General features: G+C 39.3%; 1 protein-coding gene across 6 annotated transcripts in view; it reads right to left on the reverse strand.

The window, feature by feature from the left end:
• Window positions 1-11,388, reverse strand: part of NT5C3B (5'-nucleotidase, cytosolic IIIB) — a 24,263-nt gene extending 12,875 nt beyond the window's left edge. Inside the window, exons 1-7 of one of the 6 annotated variants that reach the window (XM_039358887.1) lie at window positions 9,542-11,388; window positions 8,452-8,607; window positions 4,383-4,481; window positions 3,948-4,017; window positions 2,665-2,711; window positions 1,980-2,065; window positions 1,743-1,832 (exon numbers count right to left, since the gene is read on the reverse strand). In XM_039358887.1, the coding sequence (XP_039214821.1) occupies window positions 1,743-1,832; window positions 1,980-2,065; window positions 2,665-2,711; window positions 3,948-4,017; window positions 4,383-4,481; window positions 8,452-8,454 (395 nt within the window). In that variant the 5' untranslated portion in view covers window positions 8,455-8,607; window positions 9,542-11,388. Of the gene's footprint in view, window positions 1-1,742; window positions 1,833-1,979; window positions 2,068-2,664; window positions 2,712-3,947; window positions 4,018-4,382; window positions 4,482-8,451; window positions 9,489-9,541 lie in introns of those variants that run through there. The other 5 variants (XM_039358886.1, XM_039358885.1, XM_039358888.1 and 2 more) reach the window with 5 other exon arrangements.
• Window positions 11,389-11,956: the final 568 nt, after the last annotated feature.

Consider the following 11,956-nt stretch of genomic DNA (forward strand, 5'->3'; position numbering starts at 1 on the left):
TTGGATACCTTGTTATAGATAGTTCTCAACTTCCAACAATTTGTTTAGTGAGTATTCAAAGTTATGACAGCATGAAAAAATGACTTACAAATGGTCCTCATATTTATAACCATCATAGTATTTTGGCAATCATGGCTTCAAAATCCAGGTACTTGGCAACCAATGTATATTTATGACAGTTGCAGCCCTGGGGTCCTATGTTCGCCATTTGCAACTTTCCCAGAGGGCTTCCAACAAGCAATGTGAATGGGAGAAGCTGAATCTGGTTAACAACCACAATGATTAGCTTATTGATAACAGTAAAAAAGATAAACTGGGTGTGACTCACTATATTGCTTGGTGGTAGATGTTCCAGTCCCAATTTTGGGAATAAGAGCCAATTTGACCTAGTGATAAACATGTTGGCATAGAGACCAGGAGACTCTAAGTTCTAGCCATATCTTGAGCATGAATGCTGGTTGGCTGATTTTAGGCTAGTCATTTTCTCTCAGCCCAACCCCCCTCATATGGTGGTTGTTTTGGGGGAAATAGGAGGAAAGAGGAATATTGGTATGTTTGCTGCCTTTAGTTACCTATTAAAGTATTAAAGACAGGATAAAAATCTAATAATAAGGATTTCCTGTACCAGCCCAAGATCTTTGGCTAAATGTGGCATGTTTCATTGAAATATGCATTTAATTATTTCTGCATCACCAGTATTCATCATGTGAAGGGGCTATTAGAATAGCCAATGGCTTCTTCATATAATGGCCTCTTCAGTTTATCATCTCAGGAAAATAAAGGTGAACTTTATTATACATTTACTAATAGAATTATTAAAATAAATGCATGTGAAGAGCTCCAAAACCTCAAACAGCACATACTATTATGACTATTTCTGACATTCTGCTTCTGTAACTGAAAAACATTCCAATCCCCATTTACTTCTCCCTTCTTTATGGTTTCTGGTACCATAAAGTTACTGACTCTAATCAAGTTGACACAATTGTGTACCAACAGATTTGGGTGAAAAAGAACATGCAGACAATAAGCACTATTAAGTGTGCAATATTAACCTTAAAGCTTTGGGCCAGTTTTTATATTTAATTCATAATAATAATAATGATGATGATGATGATGATGATGATGGAAGGGACCTTGGAGGTCATCGAATCCAACCCCTTGCTCAGGCAGGAAACCCTATATCATTTTGGACAAATGACTGTCCAGTTTCTTCTTAAAAACTTCCAGTGTTGGAGCATTCACTGCTTCTGGAGGCAGATTGTTTTATTGGTTAATTGTTCTAACTGTCAGGAAGTTTCTCCTTAGTTCTAGGTCGCTTCTCTCCTTGATTAGTTTCCATCTGTTGCTTCTTATCCTGCCTTCAGGCGCTTTGGAGAATAGCTTGACTCCCTCTTCTTTGTGGCAGCCCCTGCTATCATGTCCCCCCTCGTCCTTCTCTTCATTAGATTAGACATTCTCAATTCCAGTAACCGTTCCTTATATGTTTTAGCTTCCAGTCCCCTAATCATCTTTGTTGCTCTTCTCTGTACTCTTTCTAGAGTCTCAGCATCTTTTTTACATCGTGATGACCAAATCTTGATGCTATATTCTAAGTGTGGTACAGAATTCCATCTTCACGTAAATGGGGAATATTTGATACCAAGTAATAATTGATATTACTATTATTATTATTACTATTACTATTATTATTATTCCTTATAACTCTTTCTTGAATAGTATCCAACATGCAACTTTCATACCTGAGTTTAACATCTGATTCTTTCACTATTTGGGCAATATCATTCTTCAGAATCTTTTCCTGAGATAGGAGGTTATGAGCTTTAGTCCACCTGGAAAATATCAGTGTCAAGAGGTCTTGTCAGCTGAGCTAATTAAAACAATTAGGGGAAAGTTTACCCACCTTCTAAGCAACTAAAAACTCAGCCTGCAAATTGTTTTGAGACATCAAACAGAATAATCTTTGGTACAATACTCACCATTCTATCATGAGGGGCAGTTTGTCCTCCATAGTCTGATAAGGATCAATTTCAATAGGATAGTAATGATGAAGTAAATCTTTCAGCTGGAATATTGGGGCAAAATCAACATATTTGTTCAAAGAAAAAACAGATTTTCAAAGCTGATAAGTAGCACTGAATTATGAGTTTTAAAATTGGAACACTAGAGTTTGTTACCTTTCTCTCCTGTATGTAATTACATGGAACATTAGATAATGTCAATAAATTGGCTACTGCTGGAAAGGCTTAATTTCTGGCACTTTCCATTTTAATAACATTTACTAGCAGGCAAAACTGGAATCTCCAAAGCTGTTTTCAAGTTGCATGATGACTCTCATAAGTATCAGCAGTCACCTTCACATCAACTGGTTCCAAATTCACTGAAGCTTTAAAAAACCAGCACTTTCCAAACTTGGTACGAAAACGGAAAGAAAATGAACTGCTCCCAGGATATTCTTTCAGCAATTGAATTCTTAATACTTGAAGTTTCCAATCTTCAAAGAAAGCCTCATGCATTAAAACAGTGAAATACTTTTCTTAGCTAAAAAGCCTAAAAGGTCACAAAATTTTAATTCCTAGGGTTCCTGAAAGCATGACATGAAATGTGAATATCAGTTTGGATTTTAATTCGGATATTTGCTAAAGAATTCCTAGAAGCTCATACCTTTTTTCTGCCTTCTTCACTGATGACCCGGCAGTTATCTATGATATCTGAAGAGATACAAGCAGATTTCTAGAAACTCTTATGCACAATAATGCTGAGTCTAAATTTATTTTGAACATACTGTGTTTTAAAAGCATGTTCTGAGTTTTCAAATAAAAAGGATTAATGCAGATGAATCATAACATGTATGTGGCTATGTGTATTTTGTTATACTATGCAAAATCAGAATTTTAAATTGAGCACAAAATTTAGTAACTTTTAAAAAATACAACTGAATGTTTAAAAACTATAATTATGTTTATTAAAAGATAAGTTTTTAGTTTCTGAGCCTGTAAAAATAAATATGAAAATTGTGTATGCTTCCTGCTTGAAAACAATGAGTTTTCAAGACAAGAGTGCCAGAGAGTAGTACTTTAGACCTGTGTAAATTATTTATATATGCAAAGTTGCCTAACAGCTTATTATTTTCCTTACTGATAGTAATGCTTCTCACTTCGTGAAATCATGACTTCCAACACCTATTATTCATGAAATTTTTAAATCATAACTATTTAGATTACACTGAAACAACAATTAGATTATATTAAATTGAATATGTTCTATGAATCAAGAATTACATCCTGGTTAAGAAAAAGTGCCTTAGTCACAATTTTAAAATGTAATTTGTCATTAAATTCATTAAGCTAAAAATTTCAAAATATTATTTCAACTCAGACGGGCAAAGGAAATTCTCTGAGGGAAATCCTCCTTCCGGCTTAGAAATAGGCAAGAAAGGGACTGGAATCCCTAAGGGATCACATGATCTCTTCTTTTTCACACTCCAAACCTATATTATATGGGGGTACAAAATAGCTTGGACAAGGCTTAGTCTCACCCTGTCTGTCCTAAGTGCCTTTGACTCCAATAAGGCCACCGTGGTTTAAAAAATATTTATGCATCTATAAAATAAAGTACTATTTCAGTGATCAAAAGTAAAACCTGGATTAGCCTGGTTATAATTATCTTAGATTATCCAAATTATAATTAGATTGGGGTTTAATATATCATTTGAATATACCCACAAATACAGTGTATCAATGACTCACTTAAAAGTGGCCTAAAGACCAGGAGCAATAGGAAGAAAAACATTAAGAAAAAATAATCTGAGAAGCTTTTACAAGCCACGTTGTAAAGAATGAGAATGAGGATAAAAATATGAGAAACAAGAAAGAAAATCATCAAGGAGAACAATATTTTTTTCAAAAGGGAAGTGACAATTTAAAAAGTCCAGAAATTACACTCACTATGCGAAGTAGGACAGCGCTTCCCATTGAAGCCAAACCGAGTAAGAGTCATGTCAAAATCAGAAATGACCTGGATTGAACAGAAAAGGAGATTTAGTAATTTGCCAAGGAATACTGTGTTTAGGTGGCATCCTACAACATCATAGTTCAGAGCCACTTAACAATTAGGTCTCTAAATCAAGGGGTTTACAACATATTTTCCAAAAGCTTTGATGCAACATTCAATCCCAGTTGGGGTTGAATTGTAATTATTAATGAGATGGAGAGAAATACTTAATGTGAAGCATGTTATATTAACTGCAATTCATTTTAAGTTACATTTAATTTTGTCCCAGTCCTGCCTATCATTGTTATATGCTGATAAAATTGTTGGAATAAACACATATCCTGAAAAGAGATGGGAAAGAAACTAAGATTATAAAAAGAGTCACACACCTGGAGTCTTGCTGCTCCACCTTTCCTGAGTGCTGAAACTATACTTTTTACACGTTCAGGATTCTTCATCCGGACAGTTATTTTCTGCAACTCAGGTACCTTGAGATAGATATAGTATAGTATGCAAAGCACTTAATTATATTTTGGCACACAAATACAATTTTTACAGTTGATAAAAAAATAACATAAAATGTATATAAAAATAAGTCCACAATTAAGATGCATGCAAGAAGAGGTAAAAACAGCAAAACAAGGAAATTTCCACATGTTTCTATTCTCAGTCCTTTCATTTTGAAATTTGGCATAAGATTATCATCACTTGTGACCAATTTGAAATGCTGAAAAAGCAGGAACACCGTGCAATAAAGATAGCTCCCTATAGCTAATTAGTATAGGTAAGAGAATGCAAACACTATTACTCTGTCAATGTTCATATTCTAAATTATGGTACGTCTGGAATAGCAAAAATAAGCCAATTTGGCTTCTTTCACATAATTAAAATAAACGTAAATGTCTAGCCCTCCCTTTACAAACTCCAATACGTTTGCTAAAAATGTTGGTCTGACTGAAAATTAGTCGCTGTTGGTATGAGAGAAAATTTTCTCAATTTTCTTTTTGCACAATTTCCTTTGGAAGTATGATGACAGTCAAGTATTTTCCCCAACATCTTCCAAGTATAGGTTGCTTTGTAAAGCTTTATGTGTGAATATGGAAGAGAGCAAAGAATAATAAATCACTTTAATCCAGAGGCTAACCACTAAGACAGTGGTTCTCAAGCTTCCTAATGCCGCGACCCTTTAATACAGTTCCTTATGTTGTGGTGACCCCCAACCCCCCATCCAGCTGGCCGGGGAAGGGGAGCAGGAAGGTCACTCCGCTGGCTCCGCCCAGCCTAGTTGGAGAAGCGACATTCCTCTCCCTCTTCCTCTCTTTCTTTCCTCTCTTTCTCTCTTTCTTTCCTCTTTCTCTTTCCTCTCTCTCTTCTCTCTCTCTTTCCTCCCTTTCTCTTTCTCTCTTTCCTCTCTTTCTCTTTCCTCTCTTTCTCTCTCTTTCCTTTCTCTCTCTTCTTTCTCTTTCCTCTCTCTTACTTTCCTCTTTTTCTTTCCTCTCCCCGTTTCTTTCTCTCTCCTTCCTTTTTCTCTTTCTTCTCTTTCTCTTTCTTTCTTCTCTTTCTTTCTCTCTTTCTGTTTCCTCCCTTTCTCTTTTTCTCTCTTTCCCCTCTTTCTCTTTCTCTCTCTCTTTCCTCTCTTTTCCTCTCTTTCTCTCTCTCTCTTACGGCAGCATCGTCGGGGGTTCCCGCCACTCTCGGCCCAGCCTCTGCCGCGTCCTCAGCTGAACAGGCGGGGAGGGGGAGCAAGACGGAAGGCGGTGGCAGTGGCAGCCACTGCTGCATCATCGGGGGTCCCCACCGCCCCCAGGCCTCATCCTCCGTCCATCGATGGAGCTGCGGTGGGGGCTGGTGCCACATGGCCTGCCAGCCCCTCCGCTAGCCCGGCTGCTCCCCCCCAGGCACCCCTCTTCCTCCCGGCGCCTGCCCAAACTGCTTTGGGGGCAGCAGGAGGGCCTCTGGCAGAAGGGGGTGGAACTGGGGCAAGCGCCAAGGCATGGTGCATTTCTTCATTCCTCACAAAGGTGACACCTCCCCAGCATGCACCCAGGGGGCGGGGCCAACACAGCAAGGACTGGTTCCTTGCTGTTTCTAGGTGGCCTTGTGGAGCTAAGACTGAATATGTTTCAGCATAGATGGCCACCCCAAAATTTTACATTGCTCCCAGCCGGCCTGGGCCAGGGCCAAGGCAGCGGGGACCATTCCCTCGCTGTTTCCAGGATGGCTTCGCGAGCCAATGAAACCACTTTGCGGGCCGCATCTGGCCCCCAGGCCTTGTGTTTGACATGTCTGGCTTATATAAATAAAAAAAATCAAGGCAGGTAGCTTTATATAGAGATTGTAAACTAGAAGAATTAGGTTCAGTGAGAAGGTTGCCTATGAAACCCACCAGAAAGTTCAGGTAATAAAAGGCAGCATAAGGAAAATATTCTTGTGAATGGAAAGTTCTCTGTTCCCATGCCTGATATTATAAATTGTAAAATAGCAGAATTTTTTCTATAAATAAATAAAATATAAATAAAACCTGTTTGCTCTCCTTATTTCTCTAACCCAGCAGTTTTCAACCTGTGGTCGTGACCCCATTTAGGGTCGAACAACCATTTCACAGGGGTCGCCAAACAACGCAGTACGCCATTTTTTTCCCTTTTCCTTAGCTGTGCTACTCCCTTTTATTCTATTGGCTTTTGAAAGCCAATAGAATAGACTCTCTTAAATAGAGTCTAATTCTACTGGCTTTCAAAAACCAATAGGAATTATCCAGGCTGTCTCTGCCCTGCTGAGCCCGCCAAATGTCCCATTCTGCAAATGGTGCTGCAAGTTATCTGCAGCAAAGGCGAGCTGTCTGGAAGTTTCCACCCCTCCCTGCTGAGCAACTACTAAAAATGTAAGTAAAAGAGGGCCAGGGGTGGGAGGTGGGAGGCCGGCGGGTGCAGAGAGTGTTGCTGGTGCGCATGGGGCACGGCGGGTGCCTTACCTCCCTTGGGCTGGGCCAGCTGGTGGCGCAGCCGGTGGTTGCTCTGCGCTGTCGCTGCCCCTTGCCAGCTACGCCTCAGCCGGCGCAGGGGGCGGCATCATGCATGCGTGGCGCTCCCTGGCAGGGAAAGTCCTCGACAACGACCGGTTGAGTAGTCCTCGGCTTATGACCGGTTGGGGGGTCGCAGCATTAAAAAGTTTGAGAACCACTGCTCTAACCTGTCAGGTCTACATTCCCAGCCTATAATCTCCCAATTTCTTAAATACTGTAAAGTCTCAAATAATCATATCACAAATACCCAAATCATTTTTTTTTCAGTTCTGCACTATCACATCTGTAGTATATAAAGAAAAGTTTAGTTTTTTGTATTGCTTTCCCAAATCTCCATAATTACACCCCAAAACCATTTACCATTAAATCTACTCAGATCACTCAGCTTCAGGCCTCTATTTGCAATGGAGGGGCAATAAAATACTGACCTAACTTATGGGGTTATTTTAAAGATCATATTATTCAGTAACATGAATGAATCCTACAAAATATATAAATAATAAAGATAATGGCTTTTTGTTCAGGAGTGCATGGCGGTTAACAACACTATTTTCTAACAGTACAACAACCTGTAATGTAGATTGGGCTGAGAGAAAGAGTCCCACCTAGATTGAGGACAGAATAGAATATTAATTTAACTTTTTAGTTACTATATCAAACTCACTTTTAGTTTAATTCATTTACTATAATCAGTCTATTTTTCTGGGCAGACAATTCACTGAAGCACTAAAATCTAAATCACACAATCAACTAAGCTAAAATATAGCTGTTTAATTTGTAGCTGTGACTTGTGCAAACTCAAACAAATTGAAGTAAGCTATGGTTTGGACAATTGCCTACCCGTACACTTTACTGAGAGCAAATCTTGACTCTTGCCAAATGAATCTGATCGTGCAATTGATACATCCTACTTGATGCCTCCTGATATGCTGTAATACAACTCTCATAATTTACATTGCCATATTTGAGCTGCACAGCAGTTAAACGACAGCAAAGAAGAGGTTTGGAAAAGTCTAACACCACCTGCGGTCATCCAGTGATCCTCGGGATCTATGAACTATAGCAGGGGTCTTCAAACTTGGAGCTTTTATGACTTGTGGACTTCAACTCCCAGAATTCCTCAGCCAGCATGTCTGCAAGTCATAAAAGGGCCAAGTTTGAAGACCCCTGAACTATAGCGTGCTGGTTTGGGGAAGAATGAACCGCCATTATCCCAGTATATATTCCATTCCACATCAGCCTTGCCCTAGTTTTCCCGGTCAACCCTACTAGCGGACATCCAGCCGAAACCTGGATGTAAAGGCAAGATTTGCTTTCCCGTTCATTCTCAAAACCTTGTCGCATCAGTGATTAATTAAACATCACGGTGGCCTTCTAATTGCATTGTCCTCAGAACGCGCCAGGTACCACACGCGCGCTCTTTATAAGTCCCTCACCATGACTCCGGTTCTACGGCTGCTGCAGCTGCAAGCAGAAAGTCTTGTTCTTTTCTTCTCAGAAAGGCCGAGGAATGCAGAAAACAAACTACCGCGAGGCGAGAGCGCTTCTCTAGGCTGCGGAGGCGACTCCTTCCGTACTCGTTAACCAAGTGTCTGAAATCCGAGCAGAGGTTTTATCTTAACTGGGTCACGAAAAGCCAGAACTCTTCCTTTTTCTCCTTTTTCCTCCTTCCTCAATGGGGGAGGAGACGTCTGGAATCAGCCCCTCCCTCCTGAGATGAGGCGGGTTGTCTGCGAACAGTAGATACGCCTTCCCTCCCAGCAAAAGTTTCTGAAAATAGCCGATGCGTTATTATGTTGTAGTTATTTTATTCTTGGCAAACTCAAAAGACCGGCTGCCCATTAAAACACTACAAAATGGCTTTAAAGGAATCTTGATGTTTTAAAGATAATTTGACAATCGACGTTTCTCTTGTTAAAAATAGTATGCTTATGCTGTGACATGTACATTGCTTTATTGATCTTAGTGGAAGGGCAGCAGATACTATTTCTAATTAATAAATCATGTTTTGACCCTGCCCTCAAAGTGGGGAATTTAAAGCCCATTCATTTAAGTACCAGAAAATGTGCAGCTGTTTCTTAGAGATTAATTGCATCATACTCTTGTAAAGAATAAATATTCCCTTTTTTCCCCCTCAAAGCATTAGGGCAGCGGTTCTCAACATTTGTGTGACGGCGACCCCCGTCACACAAACGTTCTGCGCATGCGCAGCACCGTCCCCTGAGGGGAGAAAATGGCAGATCGCCTTCTTTGGCGACCCCCAAAAAATAGTCAATCGACCCCAAATGGGGTCGCGACCCATAGGTTGAGAACCGCTGCATTAGGGCAAGATAACTGTCCCTATTTATTCAGGGCCAAAGAAAATATTTTCTGCCAGTTAACAATTTGGCAATATAGGCAACATTTTTGAAAACGGTTGAAAAGTATCCAACTGAAAATCTGGAAAAAAATGGAAACTCAGAGTTACTACACTGTAGGTGCTCATTCACAAAGCCCTTTTACCTGAGCTGGGACATGGCTGCTTACCAGTTGTTGATGGCACGTGCTCAAGCTGGAGCCTCCATCCTGGAGGCAACCTGTCACAAAAGCAGCATAAAAAAACAAAAACAAAAAGCAGTGGTTTCTAGCAGCAACTGGAACGAGCTCTTTTTTCTGCAAGCATTTTATACTGCACAGAGGAGGAGCCAAAGGAAATCAGTGAGCTGCAGGGCTCCAATTGGCTTGTTTCCCAAAAACCTCCCTGAAGAGGGAGTATCTCCGCTTTAGCTTTGGAGAGCTTTGCCTGACAACCCGAGGAGTTTTGGGGGGGGGGAGGGGTCTGGTAAAAATATCAATTTTATATTTCATAAGGTAATTATTGGTTCTAGTAACTTTTGCTTATAACCCCATGATGATCCCTTTCCTTATCGCTACATCTGCTAGAAAGCACTACGGAAGCAAGAGATCCTACCTGTTCTCAAATAAAGGTAGCAACTTGGTCATATTTTCGAATTGTGGGGAAAGGACAGCTACAGATATGGTAGCTTTACATTTTCCTTTGATTTGGAGAATAGAATGTTGCTGGGTGTGCAAGTTGCTGAGTGACTTGGACCAATCCCATTATTTAACCAAACTTAGAGAATCACTATTGTAGAGAAAAAAGTCAAGGAGTCTACTGGGCCTTTAGTATCCCTCTGAAAAGTAAAAGGCCATAAAATACTTGGTCAAATGTAAGATTTATTAGTGTTATATCTGAGTTACCCAAAAAGGCCCATACTGTGTCTAAATTTACATATTGTGTCTAAATTTAAATAAGCCAATTTATTAAATTTATATGTCACCCATCTCACTACCCATATTACAGCTATATGTTTATTATTTATTGTATGATGAGAACATAACAGAAGTAAACAGGTCTATATGATGCCTTGGTTCACACAATAGGATAGGACAAAACATTATTTTCTATTCTACAATGTTATGTCAGCCCAAACAATGCTTAATTTGAGAGGTTTATCTAATCCTCTCATTTATGTATAATGGCTATGAGCCCCAATTTAATTTTTTTTACTTCTAACAACATAATCTCTCTCCAGAATATTGCTTTGGTTTACAGCAAGGAGGAAAGAATAAATAAAAAACATTGAATTGGTAGTTATACTCACTGAAACTCCAGAATTGAAGAAGAGGTATGCAGACATTTCCTATCCCATACCTTTTTGTGTTTTAAATAACCATCTTTAAATTGCATGGAAAAATGAAAATATCAAATGCATTAAAGCTAATTCTACACAAAGCTTTTTCTACCCTTTACAAAATTTTATGGTGGATAAAAACATTAGTGAGTTTATACAAAACTTGCTTATAAAATGTACATATTTTGCAGTGGTGGGCTAAAACATGTTGGATTAATATGTGGGTGGCTAATATCTGGCTCATTGTACAAATCAATATGAGTAATGGTTCAGTGTATTAGTGAAATTAAGCAACTGGATTCAGTTCAATATAGTAAGTTGCATGTTGTGTGGACACGGCATCTACTACTTTAAATCTTACCACTTTTTCATATTTTGTACCAGAAGATTATGAATAAGAAAAATAAATAAATGCACAAATACGGTACTTTTAGTTAATGGTATTAGGATTCCTCCAGCTCTAAGTTCCCCAACACTGCACTTAAGATAGAGCTACAGATGAATCTGTACATAACAATGGAGACTGAGGAATGGTATCTCAAAAAATGGGATAGTCAGGGATTAAAGTTGAAGATCAGGATTCTAAGAATAGAATAGAATAGAATAGAATAGAATAGAATAGAATAGAATAGAAATCTGGAAGGGACCTTGGAGGTCTTCTAGTTCAGCCCCTGCTCAAGCTGAAGAACCTATACCATCTCAGACACGTGACTGTCTAGCCCAGTGGTTCTCAACCTGTGGGTTGGGACCCCATTTGGGGTCGAACGACCATTTTACGGGGGTCGCCAAACAAGGCTGTCCGCCATTTTTTTCCCCTTTTCTTTGGCCACATCCCTGGCACCCGGTGATGTATAAGTGGTCACCACAACATGGGGAATTGTATTATGGGGTCGCGGCATTAGAAAGGTTGAGAACCACTGGTCTAGTCTCTTCTTAAAAATCTCCATGATTTCAGGAGGCAAGCTGTTCAACTGGTTAATTGTCCTCAGGAAGTTTCTCCTTAATGATGAGGCATTTATAGTCATAAAGTCCTTGACAAGTTTACAACTGTTTAGTAGTAACTAAACTGCATTAAAATAGTGTTGGAACATTTTGGCATTTTAATTATTTTAATGCATCCACCCGTGTTTTACAACTTGACCTATTTCTGGAGATAATATTGTTGAAAATGGATAATTCCTGGTGTTGATTGTGACAGTAAGGCCATAGAGCTTAAGTTCAGTTTGACAGGACAATTTTAAAACAGATGTTGATATCATTTCTCAGC

Source organism: Crotalus tigris, unplaced genomic scaffold (assembly GCF_016545835.1).
Source record: "Crotalus tigris isolate CLP2741 ecotype Arizona unplaced genomic scaffold, ASM1654583v1 scf7180000019068.10715455, whole genome shotgun sequence".
Taxonomy (NCBI): domain Eukaryota; kingdom Metazoa; phylum Chordata; class Lepidosauria; order Squamata; family Viperidae; genus Crotalus; species Crotalus tigris.